The sequence below is a fragment of the Dermochelys coriacea genome, chromosome 4 (genome assembly GCF_009764565.3).
Source record: "Dermochelys coriacea isolate rDerCor1 chromosome 4, rDerCor1.pri.v4, whole genome shotgun sequence".
In the NCBI taxonomy this organism is placed as follows: Eukaryota; Metazoa; Chordata; order Testudines; family Dermochelyidae; genus Dermochelys; species Dermochelys coriacea.
Window position 1 is genome coordinate 70,849,746 of NC_050071.1, and position 17,307 is coordinate 70,867,052.

At 40.6% G+C, this 17,307-nt stretch overlaps 1 protein-coding gene across 1 annotated transcript in view; it reads right to left on the reverse strand.

Moving 5' to 3' along the window:
- Positions 1-272: 272 nt before the first annotated feature.
- Positions 273-17,307, reverse strand: part of LOC119855074 (probable ATP-dependent RNA helicase DDX60) — an 80,645-nt gene continuing 63,610 nt past the window's right edge. Inside the window, 7 exon segments of the mRNA XM_043513849.1 lie at positions 273-829; positions 917-979; positions 5,604-5,615; positions 5,617-5,753; positions 6,811-6,953; positions 11,880-12,027; positions 13,793-13,914. Coding sequence (XP_043369784.1) covers positions 739-829; positions 917-979; positions 5,604-5,615; positions 5,617-5,753; positions 6,811-6,953; positions 11,880-12,027; positions 13,793-13,914 — 716 coding nt within the window. The 3' untranslated portion in view covers positions 273-738.

The window sequence follows — 17,307 nt, forward strand, 5'->3', positions numbered from 1 at the left end:
CTGCTGACACGTAGCACAAGCCTGTGTGAACAATTTGCTACTAGCTTTAGTGCTGCCTATTTAAGATATCTTTGTAGATGTCATGCAGGATCTTTTTGGAGACTAGGGATGCTCCAGCATTGTTGAAGGGTATCTCTACAAGGTCATAGGTCAGGTAAGGATGGCAAATCAGATAAGTGTGAAGCCGGTATGCATAAATTAAAGGTCAGGCCAATTGATGCTTGTGTGAGAGCATCCTCGCAGCAGTTTAACGTAGTTTATTTAAAGTACAATGACTTGCATGTCCCCTGTAGACGTCAGTTAATGACAGAGAGTGAGCTACAAGTAGTTGTCCCTAGAAACTTCCAAGTATATATAGACACTTCAAAAAACTCTGGTTTAAAATAAATTTTAATTTAATAAAAATGATACAATTGTCTAGTTACATCCTTTGTTACAAAACCACTAATGGTTCAATCTTAAACTTAAGACATCTGTTTTAAATTAACCATCACAAGTATATAACAAGCTTTAAAAATCATTTATATTTATAATTAAAAGAAAATGAACCTATGCCTTACTGACTAAAACCCAATATAGTTGTTGTAATTTTATTCCAAGTGTGTTTGAGAATGAAGAGTGATCATCCTCTACTCACTTAGCTTAAATTAGCTGCTAAAAATATTTTTTGTCCAGGTCTTCTGTCCAGAAGATTCTTACTGTCACTTCTTCAGCTTTACAGAGTATGTGATGCTCAGACTACAGTTTTTCACGGTATCTTTCACTCAGTTGTTGAAATGCAAGTACAACATTGTCATTTGGATCATCACAAAGTTCACCTAAGGATGTTCTGTTTTAAAAAAAAAAAAAAAGTGTTAAAATTGCTTGATAGATATACATTAAAATTCTGTTTTGTCAGTACATATGTATATCATACCCGATTGCTTTAATAAGAAGTGAAAAATCTTTGAGTAGATTGTAAGCATCTCCTTCATTTAACCTAGTAAAGGGGAAAAAAAATCTCAAATTATTTTAAGTGGTTATTAAAAGGAAACTTGCTACTACTCTATAAATCCTCTCTCATTGCTCCCAGCTGGTAGGTAAAGTCCAGAGTAAACAGACAGCCCTTACACCAGGCCACAAAGATTAGTAAGTCTAACTTTAGCAGATTAATAGGAAATTAATTTCAAAATTGAGTTCATAATTCAGGCAAAACAAAGTTGCTGTATAGAGAGTAAGATTATACATATTTACATAATCATGCGTAGCCTATTAAAGTATTCAAAACATCTGGGGAAATTGTTATTTAATGCATTTGTTAACTTTACTGGATAGAAAACAGCTATTGGAACAGCATGCAAAAGCAAAGCTATCTAAACTGTAATAGAAAGTGGAATTCAGACCAATATATTGTCTACATTAGGAATAAGAAGAGATCAAAGACTAGCTGTTTTGTTGATAGGCAAACTGAATTCTGCAGAAAGGCCCTCAGGTTTATTAGTGCAATATTCCATGCAGTGGGCTGGAAATTTTGCAGCAGCTTCAGGTAAAATAACATTTGTAATGTTTCACTATACTATTTCTGTTGATATAAACTCAACTATTTGTATTACCCCATATTTCTGTTTTTATTGTGTTTCAGAATTTTGTATAGAAAACATTGTGAGCACTACCATAAACAATGTACTAAGCATGTGTCAAACATTTTGAAGATGAATGATCTGTAAGGAGCTAGCAATCAAAAGACAGACAAGTGTAAACAGGTGAGGGGGGAAAACAGGTAATTTTTGTACAAGTTAACTAGATTCACAATAGGCAACGGGAGAAATAAGCCTAGCAGAGCAATTTAGGACTTGTCGACATGGTAAATTAATGTGTGTGGCAAGTCAGGGTGTGAATCTACAGCATGCTAGCTTGCTGTGCAGTCAAGTCCCATGTTGACCATGGTACAGTGCTCTAAAAGTTCCATAGTGTGCTTAGCAGGGCCCACATGCGTTACTACTGCATGGCAAGCTCCTGTGCTGTAGATTCACACCTTGGCTTAACACATTAACTGTGTAGACCTTAAATATGGAGAAGGGAGATGAGCTTAGAATAGTACTATATCTAAGGGGCTGCATGACAGAGTATGGAAGTGACTGATCAAGAAGCTGGGAACAAGGCAGAGAATGGATTGAGCAGGAGCCTTTGCAAAGCTTGACCAAAAAGGATAAAGGTAGAGGAGGCCTGGGATTACTTTAAATCAAAGCTGCAGAAGCTATTGGAAGCCTGCATCCCAAGAAAGGGGAAAAAATTCATAGGCAGGAGTTGTAGACCAAGCTGGATGAGCAAGCATCTCAGAGAGGTGATTAAGAAAAAGCAGAAAGCATACAGGGAGTGGAAGATGGGAGGGATCAGCAAGGAAAGCTACCTTAACGAGGTCAGAACATGTAAGGATAAAGTGAGACAGGCTAAAAGTCAAGTAAAGTTGGACCTTGCAAAGGGAATTAAAATCAATAGTAAAAGGTTCTATAGCCATATAAATAAGAAGAAAACAAAGAAAGAAGTGGGACCGCTAAACACTGAGGATGGAGTGGAGGTTAAGGATCAGGCATGCCCAATATCTAAACAAATAGTTTGCCTCAGTCGTTAATAAGACTAAAGAGGATTTTAGGGATAATGGTAGCATGACAAATGGGAATGAGGATATGGAGGTAGATATTGCCATATCTGAGGAAGAAGCAAAACTGAAACAGCTTAATGGGACTAAATCGGGGGGCCCAGATAATCTTCATCCAAGAATATTAAAGGAATTGGCACCCAAAATTGCAAGCCCATTAGCAAGAATTTTTAGTGAATCTGTAAACTCAGGGATTGTACCGTATGATTGGAGAACTGCTAATATAGTTCCTATTTTTAAGAAGGGGAAAATAGTGATCGGGTAACTACAGGCCTGTTAGTTTGACATCTGTAGTATGCAAGGTCTTGGAAAAAATTTTGAAGGAGAAAGTAGTTAAGGACATTGAAGTCAATGGTAAATGGGACAAAATACAACATGGTTTTATAAAAGGTAGATCGTGCGAAACCAACCTGATCTCCTTCTTTGAGGAAAGTAACAGATTTTTTTAGACAAAGGAAACGCAGTGGATCTCATTTACCTAGAATTCAATAAGGAGTTTGATATCGTGCCACATGGGGAATTATTAGTTAAATTGGAAATGATGGGGATCAATATGAACATTGAAAGGTGGATAAGGAATTGGTTAAAGGGGAGACTACAATGGGTCCTACTGAAAGGTGAACTGTCAGGTTGGAGGAAGGCTACCAATGGTGTTCCTCAGGCATCAGTTTTGGGACCAATCTTATTTAATCTTTTTATTACTGACCTCAGCACAAAAAGTGGGAGTGTGCTAATAAAGTTTGCAGATGATACAAAGCTGGGAGGTATTGCCAATTTAGAGAAGGACCGGGATATCCTACAGGAGGATCTGGATGACCTTGTAAACTGGAGTAATAGTAATAGGATGAAATTTAATAGTGAGAAGTGTAAGGTTATGCATTTAGGGATGAATAACAAGAATTTTAGTTATAAGCTGTGGGATGCATCAATCAGAACGGAGGAGAAGGACCTTGGAGTATTGGTTTGATCATAGGATGACTATGAGCTGCCAATGTGATATGGCTGTGAAAAAAGCTAATGCGGTTTTGGGATGCATCAGGAGAGGTATTTTCAGTAGGGATAAGGAGATTTTAGTACCATTATACAAGGCATTGGTGAGACCTCACCTGGAATACTGTGTGCAGTTCTGGTCTCCCATGTTTAAGAAGGATGAATTCAAATTGGAACAGGTACAGAGAAGGGCTACTAGGAGGATCTGAGGAATGGAAAACTTGTCTTATGAAAGGAGACTCAAGGACTCAAGTTTATGGGGGAGATGGTATGATGGGATAACGTGATTTTGGCAATTAATTGATCTTTAAATATTCATGGTAAATAGGCCTAATCCCCTGTGATGGGATATTAGATGCTGGGATCCGAGTTACCCAGGAAAGAATTTTCTGTAGTATCTGGCTGGTGAATCTTGCCCATATGCTCAGGGTTTAGCTGATCGCCATATTTGGGGTCGGGAAGGAATTTTCCTCCAGGGCCGATTGGAAGAGGCCCTGGAGTTTTTTGCCTTCCTCTGTAGCATGGGGCATGGGTCACTTGGTGGAGGATTCTCTGCTCCTTGAAGTCTTTAAACCACGATTTGAGGACTTCAATAGCTCAGACATAGATGAGGTTTTTCACAGGAGGGGGTGGATGAGATTCTGTGGCCTGCGTTGTGCAGGAGGTCAGACTAGATGATCAGAATGGTCCCTTCTGACCTTAATATCTATGAATCTAGGTAAACCAAACTTTGAAGGCAATGACAAGAAACTTAAATGTGATAAAAGAGCAGAGGGAGCCAGTGGAGGGATTCAAAAATATTCATAGGTAAGTAATCCGATCAAACTCACAGGTAAGGAAGATGAGTTTAGCAAATGTCTGTTGAATGCACTGATGTGGGCCGGTAGGCTGTGTGTGTTTGGTAGGCCAGAAAGAAGAGTGTAGCAGTAGCTAAAGAAGAAAATAAAGAGGGCCTGAAAGAGATTTGGCTCTGGGCAGCCGAGTTGAAAACAATGACCAGAGAGATCATATTGTGTGACGCAGGGCCGGCTCCAGCATTTTTGCCAACCCAAACAGCGCAAAAAAAAAAAAAAAAAAAAACTTTGCCACCAAACACGGAGGCGGAGTAATGGTGCAGCTGCCGAATTGTCACCGGCAACTGAAGAAGAGTCGCGTTCCCGTCGCCGAATTGCCGCTGAGCGCGAAATGCGCTGTGATGGAGTGGCCGCTGAATTCCCGCCACCACCAAGGGCGGATTGATGCCCCAGAGCCCGATGTCCTGCCTCCCCTTTACATTTTGCCGCCCCAGGCACCTGCTTGGTTCTCTGGTGCCTGGAGCTGGCCCTGGTGTGACAGCTCCTGGAGACCAGTTAAGTTGACGTAAGCAATGTAGTGTCTACGCTGATTAAGTTGACGTAGCAGGCAAGTTACATCAGTGGGAGGAACACTCTAGGATAGAAACTGACATTAAGTCCACGTAAGCTGCCTTACGTCAACATAACTCTGTTGTGCATACCAGGCTTCAGTTATCAGGGGAAGCTGGAAACCTTAGCAGTCTGAGAAGAGATGGAGATAGTAGGAGCGTTTGATGCTTGGGACACAGTGGGAGGTGGTGTGTATTTGTAGGCTAAATATATTAGCCACAATTATTGAAATTGAAATTGTCGTCATGAGTTGATATTTAAATTGTCATTTTTAGGTTTTACTACTACTTGCTACTTAAATGAAGAGGCCTGTTCACGCTTCTGACATTGTCTGTAGCCTCGGCAAGTCACACTGTTCACATTTGGAAGTTTTTGTAACTATAAATATCAGAAACTTAATATTTTAATAAGGAAAAATTCTATGCTAGTGGATAATCATGACAAGGGAGGGATCCTGTCCTATATTTTGTGGCTATGCAATTGCAGGTAGTTAACTTATATCCCATGTTCAAAAGATATTCAGCCATTACAACTTTGCAGCAAAGTGTTCAAATTAAACAAGAAGTCCATACCAGTTATCTTGTCAGTGCAATCAAGGAGCCATGTTTAAAGAAGTCAAGGGCATAAGCATTCAGTGTAATTCTTCTTCCTTGATTATCGTATTTCTCCAACCAACACAGAGGAGCATTTCTGACATTAACACCAATTGTACGCAAGACAGCCTGAGAAAATACAACAATTGTTTTTCAAATGTTTGTGTTTATAATACTTTTGGTGTGTCACTAATTATTGTATGCACTCTAGGATTTTAGACCTATTGCTAAAAGGAGTTGCATGTCTATAATCTGTGCCACTCTGAAAATTTAGGATCATGTTGTCTGTGGGTTGATGTAGCAGACCCTTTGCACTTGCAGAGGGTCAATTTTCATTTTCTATGTTGAAGTAGCTGGAGTTTTGGCCTGTAATAGATAGGTCTTCTGAGCTCTATAGATTGCAACAAAGGCCCCGTGTTGTTGCAGTAGCTTACAGGGCAGCATGACTCTGGGCTGCCCCACACTGTTCTCTCAACATTTAGCACTACCTTATCCATGAGATGTTTCTGAATTTGCGGTAGCTTTTGAACCACATACAGAGGCTGTGTTCAGATCTGTCTGAAATGGGCTGAATATGAACTCCAAACTCAAACACCTTGAAACATGGAACTGTTTGGTGGTGGACTTGTATTTCCTGCTTCCAATTTCAGGAGTGTTAGGAGGTGGGGATTTACTTTAGTCTATTATAGAAATAGGGGTCCCGCTGTAGCCTGGGGATGGTCCTTGCACTGGGCTGCACCCTAAAGGGAGACAGCTTGCACTTCCTGTTTGTTGGGGTTGGGTAGGGTTGCTGTGACAGTAGACCTAACTTACACCATGACAGCTATAGCCTATACGCCTCATAGCTTATGTAAGAACACCCCCAGCTAAACCTTTTCCCCTACCCCCAACTTACTCTGTAACGCCCTCTTTACTAGAGGTCTTCACTAAGAGTCTTTATGGCTGCTTCAAAATTGGTGCAAAGGGCCCCTAGGGAAGTTAAGAATTACCCTCTTCCCCCAGAATGAAATTCAGATGCAGAACGTAACGGCCATACTGCATCAGACCAAAGATCCATCTAGCCCAGTATCCTATCTTCCGACAGTGGCCAATGTTAGGTGCTTCAGAGGGAAAGAACAGAACAGGTAAACATCAAGTGATCCATCCCCTTCTGATTTTGAGGCCCTCTCTACAAAAAATAACTTACTTCATTAACATTCTCAGCATCAAATAAATCCTGGTCAACGGTTCCAGACAGGCATGTGAAAGGTGACACAGAAGCTATGCTTTTGGTGCTATTCATCAAATGAGATGTCAGTTCAGAGTTACCACGTTCTTTGTGTGTAAAATCTAATAAGAACAAGTTTTAAAATGTAAATGTAATAAATTTTTCACAAGCTCAAGTGCCCTTTAATAATCAGTGCATTTGAAAAGCAGTTAGTTAATTTTTTTCAGTTTTAATAGATAATTTTATCAAAATCTCAGTTAGTTTGGAACTGTGTGCAAAGTATAAATCACCCTAATGCTTCAAAAATTAAACCTAAGATATCCTGGGTCTTGCTAAAACTGATTAAGACTTACCATATGATTGATTTTTTTTAAAACTAAAATTAACCACCTCTAATATCTTTTTTTTTTCCTGCTACATTTAAAAAAAATGTTTAAACTAGGGTCAAAATAATAGTGCACACTGAAATAGTGAGAAAATGGGCTTACTGAAGTATCTTTAACGAGAGATGATTACAGTTCCTATAGGGAAAAGGGAGCGCAAAGGAGCAGCACTTCCTGAGATGATTAAAGAGAAGCAACAGCAAGGAGGGGACTGGAGGAATGGAACCTGCAGAGGGTGGCACTGAGGAACTAATCCATGAGTGTGATCCTGTATTCCCTGCATACAAAAAATAATCCCTAATGTAAATGCCCAGTGTATTATGAAAGAGGCTGTCTGATGAAGCCACAATTTTCTCTTGAGCATTTAGTTGCGCACACAAACCAGTCAAAGCTTCAATTTCCTGGTTTGTGACACCACCCCCACTAATTTACAATTACCTGAACCACAAATAAATATTCACTAATTAATAAATCAGTATTTGGGTTTCTCCAACAGTGCAAAGCATTTCCTTAATTATTAAAATAAATAATTTCAATATTAACATGACAAAACACTGGTATTTCACATCATTCTTGCAGATAACCACCAATGCAGCACTTTGTAACTGACAGGGCATGAACCACTTTGGAAGGCTCAGTGGGTCACACCCAGCTGCCTGAGAGCTGCAAAGTTCCATGGTTGTTAGGAATCAGCAGGAGCGTAGATGGAAAGGAAGGAGCAGCTCATCTGGAATTGTATGGTGGTTCCTGTTGCTCCTGCCATCTTCTCCCTGCTCTGCCTCTTACTGCCTGTGACCTGATTTCACTGGAAGTCTGTTGTGATCCTGCTATCCATCCAGAGGAGCATAGAGCTGATGGTGGTGGTGAAGCCAGGCAGCTTTCCTCCAGCTCTAGTGGCTGTTTGTCATCCCTCTGCAGGAAGTTGTCTGCAGAGCCAGGCAGTCATCACTGGATCAATGACATTTGGGTCACGTTTTCAACCTTATCTTTCCCATTATTAGGGCTAGACCCTTTCTTTAAATGAAAGCTGAGATTCTGATGTCAACACATGGCTGACAGCTGGGGCCCAAGGGATGTGTGTGTTATCTATTTGCCTTAAACTTGCCCTGCCCAGAGCTGTGTTGGAATCCTGCCAAGGAGGCAAAGCTGAGGTGACAGTAGGAGCCTATCAGAGCATGTGATCACATTTTGAATATTAGCACAGTGTATTGTGAGTGGCATCTTATTTAAACATCTCACCTAGGAAGGGTGGTTTGTAGGTGGAACCTGGGAGAGTAACTATTATTTTTTTGTCCCGAATTTGAGCGCTGCCCAGCAGTACCAGCTCCCTCCCCTTACAGTCTCTCACACCAAGACCACCAGTCCCCCTCACCTAGATGACTCTCCCAACTCAGAAACACTAGCCGACTCTCCTCTCCCCATCCTCAAAAGCATCAGCACACTCTCTCAGAAGGCCCTCCCCTAAACCTTTTTTGATCTGCAATCCACAAAGTGGCAGGAAAAAAAAACCTACCCCGTGACCAAAATTATTCAATCCTTTTGTGACACTAACAGACTGGTCAACTTGGATATGACCCATAACAATTAAACAAGAGTCACTGAAATGTAATCAAGATAATCTACTTGTATATCCACAGTTCAAAGATATGTCCCAGACCAGCAATCATGAACCCATTTATTTGTAGTAATAGAAATCAAGGGTAGATGCTAAGTGTATTTGTCTAGGTTTACTTATATCTTATAAGTTTAACAAATGTAATAAGATTAGCTTGTAGATGCTAATTCCCTTTTATGTCTTAATGGCTCTATATTATGTATGTGGATGATTCAGTTAACCTCAAAATTAAAGATATAAGATACTGCAGGAACTAATATTATTTACATTATTTTCAGCTTAATTATCTATGCTATAATGAACTGTCTTGATAGCTTGAATGGCTAATTGCCCTGTGTTAATAAATGCAACTAGTCTACCTCTGTATACACAGGAAATAGAAAATTAGCTTCACAGCAACAATCTGCACTGCCTATTCTTCATCAGGGGAAGGTCCTGCTGCGACAATTGCTGTCAAGAGGCTTATCAGCTTGTAGAGAACTATAAAGCAAGCTTCGGGACTGATCCTTTTTATCTCAGGTCTGCTTAAACTTTAATAGGGAAGGTCTAAGCCACAACACTGAGGTCTCTAGGTTTATTCTGTATTTACCCTGGAATGCTCATGGAAGAATTTGAACAAACTCTACACCTGGACTGCCTATTGCACTATAACTTTTTAAATTGATTCCAGAAAGACTTTTACAAATCAGCAGCCTCAGCATCTCTGCTATGAAACTAACATGAGGACTTTTCACATCTCTGCATATATACTGATCTCTTAACCACTGTAACACTTTTCCTTCTTTTTATTATTAAAACCTTTAGTTTTAATTACTGGCATCTGAGTGATTATTGGGTAAGATCTGAGTATCTCATTACCCTGAGGATCAGTGTCCAGTCCTTTGGGATTGAAGAACCACGCATATGGTGAATCAGATTTTCTATAATGTCTCACTAAATTAGACTTGGCTGTCTAGGTGAGAGGGTGGGGGCGGAATAGGGCATCAAGGGCTGGAATGCTTAAAGGGGACTGTACTTGGCTTCTTGGTAACCAGTGTGGTATTACAGAAGCTGTTTTGTTATTGGCTTGGTGAATCTAACTATAGAATAATCCACCAGTTTGGGGATTGTCTACCCTATTCTTTGCAGTCTGCCCAGAGTATAGCATCCTCAGTGTGGCCCATGTAGAAACCCAGTCACACCTTTGTACCCAAAATAGATCATGGAATATGATGGGCTGTAGGATGATTTTGTTGACCATTTTGTTTGTTATAGATCAAAAGAGGCTGAGAACCATTACACTGATGTGAAAAGGGATTAGACATATGGGATGAATACAGTTTAATCTACAATTCATGTGCTGCCTCACCTAAAAAAAAAAATCTCCACTGGTAGCCAATAGGGCTAGTTTAGCCTTTATTATATTCAGCTTTAATGCAAGGAACCTACAGGCCTATATCCTGTAAGACATTAGTTTAAGCAAGTTAGCATAAATATAGTCGGCCTGTGACATTTGGCAGAGATAAATGGTCTGACAGTTACTCTTAGATATTGGGGAACTAAGGATAGCTTACATAATGGTTGGAGTTGGAACTTAGTGGTAAATGGCAACTGCAGGAATACCACAAGAATTGGAAGTAATAACTGTACAACACCTTAAGCAAGAAGTGATGGATTTGATAATGAGCTAAATGACACTAATAAGTATTAATATGTTAACTTCTAGAATAAGTACACCCTCAATATAATGTGGGTGAGGAAGTTATATTTGGGCATGGAAGGTTGAGCACTATCATGAATATTCATAATGCTGCTCAGGCCGTATAAGAGGGCAAACCACCATGTACGGTTAGCTTGGCTTCTCCATCATTGTTAGCTTTTTCCATCATTTGACCCTTCAGCCCTACCATCAATCTTGGCCATTGAGGAACCTGGACCATCTGACCCATTTGGCATGCCAGAGACAGGGCTGTACTTTGTCTCTTACCACCAGTTCCTCAAGGAACAGTGTAAGTATGCAAAACTAAGAGATTATGCAAAGAATGATACCACTGATATCCCCAATATTGTATTACTCCTATCTTTCTATGTGGCATGGAGATTTTCTGGCTTTATTCCTTATTTTAATAAAGATCGCTAATGCTTTGCTTTGTTCTCAATGTGAGGGTCCTTGCCATACACCCTGAGGGTCCCTGCAAGATACTGAACTTATTTGTTTTATTTCTGTGTAGCCTGATGCTTGGACCAGAACCTTCTGATTAATTGACAATTAATACAAATATTACTAACCTTTAAAAAGGGTCAGGCAACACCCTAAAATACTAAATATTTAGGGGGGTTTATAAGGTATAATATCCATCCTTGTCAAACAGAGCAACATTTAATTAGTCCATCTAGCATCTTTCTTTCCAGGAAGCCATATGATAATATGCAGCCAGTCAAGCAATTTGACTAGGTGAAAATCTAGTACTCTGTAACCTTAGGATGATGTCTTTTCATATTGCTTTCTGATTGCCGAAGATTGCTTATTGGCTTATAAGGAATTCAGTTGGTTTACTCCTGGTACAATGCTCATCTATAATGGGTTACCTATCTATTTCATTAGGACGATGTGAGGATTAATGTTTGTAGTACACCCTGAAAACCATTATTGTGTCATAACATACCTCAGAAGTTCTGACTGGATTTTTGAGCTGACAGATAATTGCCTGTTTAGCTCTTTTCCGCACAAGACAAGGCAATTTAGGGGTTCTGGCACTTTTTTCCCCTTTCAGAAAGGAGTATCTTTGATTTCATTCTTATTCCCTGAATCCTGAGAGAATAGGAGCTAACTCGTGCCACATTCCTACACCCCATAACGCCTCCAATATCTCAATACAATCTACAACTACGGTACCTACGGCAGAATGAAAGAAGCAATGGAACTTATATCTCTGTATTAGGTTGGCTGAATTCACCAGCCTTTAGTTGCATAACATTTCACTCACCTAAGTCCCCATTATCAAAACTATCAGTCATTCACAATATAGCTTGTATCCACATTAATATGCATATGTGTTCCCAGTGCCTACCTATCTTTGATAAAGGAAGTTGGTATTCTTGTTCCATGTCAGCCAGCTTGGCAACTGTTAGAAGAAAACAACCAAAATTCTTCTCTATTTTGCAGTTGTATTCATGAACAGCAGCAGCAAACTCTTCTGGAAGATCTTCTAGAAACACCTGAAATAACATCACAGCTTATTACCTTATTTAGTAATGCATCCAATGAAGTGAGCTGTAGCTCACGAAAGCTTATGCTCTAATAAATTTGTTAGTCTCTAAGGTGCCACAAGTACTCCTTTTCTTTTTACCTTATTTAGGTAAACTATTTCTGTGTATCTGAGGTGCATTAGTCCTACCTTGATGCATACACACAACATTTGTGAAGATTACAAGCACACACTGGAAAGACTATAGTGCCAAATACCTTATCCCAAATCTTCAAGATGCCCAACTTTAGACACCTGGAGTTGGTCTACAATGAACAAAACTTAAAGCTGAATATGGCTTTCACACAACAATGTATGGAATTTCCAGAGCTTCTACTCACAGAGAGCTCAACGTATAATTCCACTTGACATGAGGGATTCATGCTGGTGCAAATGGGGGAGAGGGGAGTGGGGCAGTGACTGCACATAGCTCAAGAACCCACAAGGAATCCTTATGCCAGCCCTGCACATCTCAGTGCCTGACCTTCCACGGGCATTCTAGCAACATGAATGCTTCTACTGCTTTGCTGCCACTGGACCCAGCTCTCCAATAACATATCCTAAGAGATTAGAAGCTACAAACTGAAAATTAAAAATGTTCTTTTCCTGCTTAGATATTAAAAAGATGGCTAGAGGAGTAGCTCCACATACACTGGCTGTTCTCCGGCTCTGTCCTTTTAGCCCATCCCCAGCTGGTTTCATCCAAAATCACTTGAAGTCCCAAATATGTATTGTTTGGGTGGAAGAGCTACCAGTGACTACATTTTATGGAGGCTCCCCTCTTCTGCCCTCCCCCTGCCCTTCCCCTGTGCATAATCTATGTTATTGCCCATCTTATTACATTATCACACTTCTAAAAGGTTTGACCCTAAGTTTGGATCTAGGTGTACCGGGGGTGAAAGTAACTTAAAGGACTTACCGGTACTCCAGAGTCCTGAGCAGGAGGGTGTGGCCTCAACCAGAAGAAGTGTGGCCTTTAAAGGCCCTAGGGATCTGGCTGCGGCTGGGAGCCCCGGGCCCTATAAAGCGTGGCCAGAGCCCTGCTGCAGCTACCCCAGGGGCTCTGGCAGCGGGGTTCAGGCGGCGCTTTAAAGGGCCCAGGGCTTAGGCCACTGCGGGGAGCCCGGGGCCCTTTAAAGCACCAGCCTGGGGAAGCTGGTCCAGTCCGGCACGGGCATACTGGCTCTTGCCGGTATGTCGTACTGCACCGTACCAGCTTACTTTCACCTCTGAGGTGTACCAAAGAAAAGGTTAAAATCTCTAGAGCCAATGCTCTTCTAGTCAATTTGTAAATTTCACAGATGATAGCACTTTGGACTGGAGGTCAAAATTAAAATGTGGGGAAAGAAAGGAGGAATTACTTTGATTTGGGGAAAGAGATACATGAACAGTGTTTGGAATTTTTAGTAAAGAACGATTTAATCAACACACTTAAAAGATAAAATACCAGGATGACAAGAACTGTGTAAGCAGCTGTGTCATCTCTGAAAGAATGCTTGAATAGTTTGATATTATTCACATAAGCCAGGACCCATTGGCCCTTTCTGGGTTAATTACTACTGCTTTATAGTCCTTAGTAATTAGATCTTTCAAAAAGGAATTGTCTTTTCACTATATGTATGTTCCGTCTGTAGAATTATGGATCATGATCCCTAATTGGAGCTTCTAAGCATTATCACAATGCAAATAATAAGTTAATTAAATAATTGAAATAATAATAAATGATTTTTCTTTACCTTTGACTGGTAAGATGTTCTTCTAAATTTTGTAGCACAGGCCGGTAGATATCTCCTTCCAAATAAATTTGCTAGCACTAGCACTAATTGTTCCATCACATCTTCAGAAAAAACAGTCGAGCCTATTTCAGACAGAAAGTAAACTAAATATGCAAAATAAGAAAATTCTCTTTAACTTTTAAACAAACACTTCCAACTTGAAGTCTAGTCATTTTAAAAATTAATTCAATGTACAGTAGTTTCAGGTTCTATACCTGTCCATGAGTTTCTCTACCAGTTGTAATAATTTTTACAATCACTTTTCCTGTATTTAAAAATTGTTCTTCTCTTCATGTTGCTGTGTGAAAGAATCACATAAATAACAAGGGAAACTGACCAACTCATTTACTATTACATACAAAAAGCTACATTAAGCAGAACATTAAGGTTGCAAAGTACTCAAAAATTAGAAAAGGCTAGATTTAAAGTTGTCTGTGCAACATTAATTCAGCCCCTTATATACTCATAGACTTTAAGGCCAGAAGGGACTATTATGATCATCTAGTCTGATGATCCAGAGAATCCACCATTTACTCCAGCAAGTGACCCATGTCTTGTGCTGCAGAGGAAGGCAAACATTCACAAACATTCACTGATTTTCACAGAAGCCTGTGAGATGTGGGGGTGGTATTATTCCCTTTATACATACGGGGAGCTGAGGCAAAGAGAAAAAGTATTCACTAATGTGGGGTGCCAAGTTTGAGAAGACTACAGCCAGTTTTTTCCGATTATTTAGCATTATATAATATTATTAGTATTATATATTATTAATAGTATTTCATATATTCAAGCACAGCTCTCCTTGACTTCATTTGCAGCTATGAGTGCTCAGCACATCTGCAACTCACTCACCAGGATCTCATCTCAGGCATCCAAAAAATAAAGAACACACAAGTAGTGACTATCTGTGAAAAGTCTGGTTTAAGTGACTTGCCCAGCATCATACAGGAACTCTATGCCAGAGTTAGGGATAGAATCCAACTCTCAATGGCAGTATTCAACTGCCTTAAGCATGAGACCATCCTTTCTCATACTGCAGTTGTCTGCCTCATGCATTACACACCTTCAAACTTCTGCAATAAATGAAACAGGGATCCTATAGATGACAATTTTTCACTAAACAACCCTGACACCTCCCCAGAGGACAGTCTATCCTGTGCATCGAAATAGGTATGCTTCCTGTGGAATTTTTTTTTTATGTGGTATGTAATAAAAGTCTGTATCATGATGTAGGGGGGGCCCAATTAAAGTTTCATGGGGAATTCTGGCATTTCTTAATTTCCGAGTGTTCGACTTTGCAACTTTAATAACGTTTTAAACATAGTTTATGCGCATATAATTTCCTAGGATTTTAAAAAGGCAAAGTGACAAAACAGAATTTCTACATGTGGCTTAATACTGGCACCCTCATGATTCACCAACACAGTAGGAGCCTTTAGATTCAACACACAGATCTCTGTCACTTGAGCTACCTGAATAACTGAGAGCAATAGTAGGTTGCTATCCTGTCTGTGGACCAACACTAGAGAGGTATAACACACACACTTTGTCCGTGGGTTTCACAGAATTTGCTGACAGCAGAGGAATGGTGAGACTCAGGAATCTGGGGATCCATTGCAGGCTCTGGAAGGGAATGTGCTATAGTGGACACAGGCTCTTCTACACTTTGACTCCCTTCTATTCTGTCCCTTCCAATCTGTCCCAGTCCTTTCTCTTTCCCAGTCCTGGCTCCTCATCCCAGTCCTATTCACCTCACGTAGCCAGTTCAGCCTCCCCTCCTCAGGCTTCTCATCCCAGTCCTGATCTCTCCCAAATCAGTTTTAGGTCTCCCCCGCTTCATTCCCTGTCCCAGTCACTCTCCCAGTCCCAGTCTTCTCCCCTTCTCCTAGCCCCCTTACCTAGCCAGTACCATTTCTCTCCCTCCCGTTGTTCCTCATACAATGTGTGTCTCCCCACACTGACCTTGAATCACCCTGCTACCCACACTGCAAGTCTCCTGTGGTTCCTTTTCCCAGTCACCTCATCCAATCTCATCCCTCACCTCCTCTCTGGTTCCTTGTCCCACTCTTAGCCCTCCCCAGCTCCTGTCATAGTCTCTTTTCCCAGCCAATGCAAGTTCTCACTCTGTACCCCAGCTCCTCATCTGTCTCAACTCCCCCCCCCCCCACCACCACACTAGTGCCCCATTCCAGTCTCTGCATAACCACTCCCAGTCTCTCCCATCTGGCTTCCAGTTACAGTTTCCTTGTTCAGCCAGTCCTAGTCTTCCTGGCACTGCAACTTCCAGTCCTCCTTTTCCCTCAGCCTCCAGCACCAGCCTCTGCCCGGCCTCCTTATCCCAATCTTCTCCCTCCCCTTCCAACCTCTAGTCTGGCTCTTATCTCTGCATTGAAATCAAGAAGCTTCTTCCTCCACACTGCCTGCACCAAGCACAAAAGAGACAATCTCCTTCCTCCCAGTTCAGGTGCCCAGACCTGGCACAGACTGCAGGAGCCCAGAGTTTCAATTGCAGGAAAAGTTCTGCTCAGCCCCCTGCAACCCTGGACTGGAGCGTGCTCAGTGCAAACAGATTCTTCTGAGATTTTAGCTGTTAAGGTCTAGTACATTTCTACTGAGCATATGCAAACCATAATTTTTTAAAGCTTATATCATAGCCAAATTTGGAAAGATTTTCATGAGACCACCAAAAGTCACATCCATGACATAAAGGCCACCCTCTGCCAAATTTCAAGTACCTGCTTCAAAGCATGGGAGTGATAGAGCATTTCAAATAAAAAGGTTGCCAGACTGTTTTAACACGAGCAGCCTCATTCTTGGAAACACCTGACCACTTTGGCTGAAATTCTCCAAACCTGTTCAGATAGAGGCAGGCCACATCATGAAAAATGTCAACCCAAATGGTTAATGTTTGACAAAAGCATGAGTGTGATGTGTCTGGCAAACTTCATAATAGGTGATGCTACCAACTTCAACTCTAATACAGGAGAATTAGTGATACTGAGTATACAAAAAGTGCTGTCAAATGCAATAACACATTGAAAGGAAAAAGTTTTTTTCCTCTGTAAACTCTTTCAACTTTGATAATCTTTGGCATTACTTGTAACAATAGACAAACATTCAGACACATAGGTGATTTTTAAGATAAAGGCTTCATTTAAACTAAACAAATCTACAATTTGAAAATTTTAAACATCTACCTACTTCTCATATTAATTACATTCCAGAACCATATTGTAATATGGACTGAAAATCCATGAAAACTAGAAGTTTGGTAAAAATTCTTAGGCCCCCATCCACGTTTACAGGATGAGGGCCTTTGTTTTTTCTTCACTCACCTCTGTTTTTGTCTGTATGTTTCAGCACAGATGATACACATGACAGCTCCAGTACTTTTGTACAGAACAACAGGGTGAATCAAAGACAAACTGGGTTTAAAAAAATCTTAATACATTTTCATTTTTGACTGGGGTGATGGA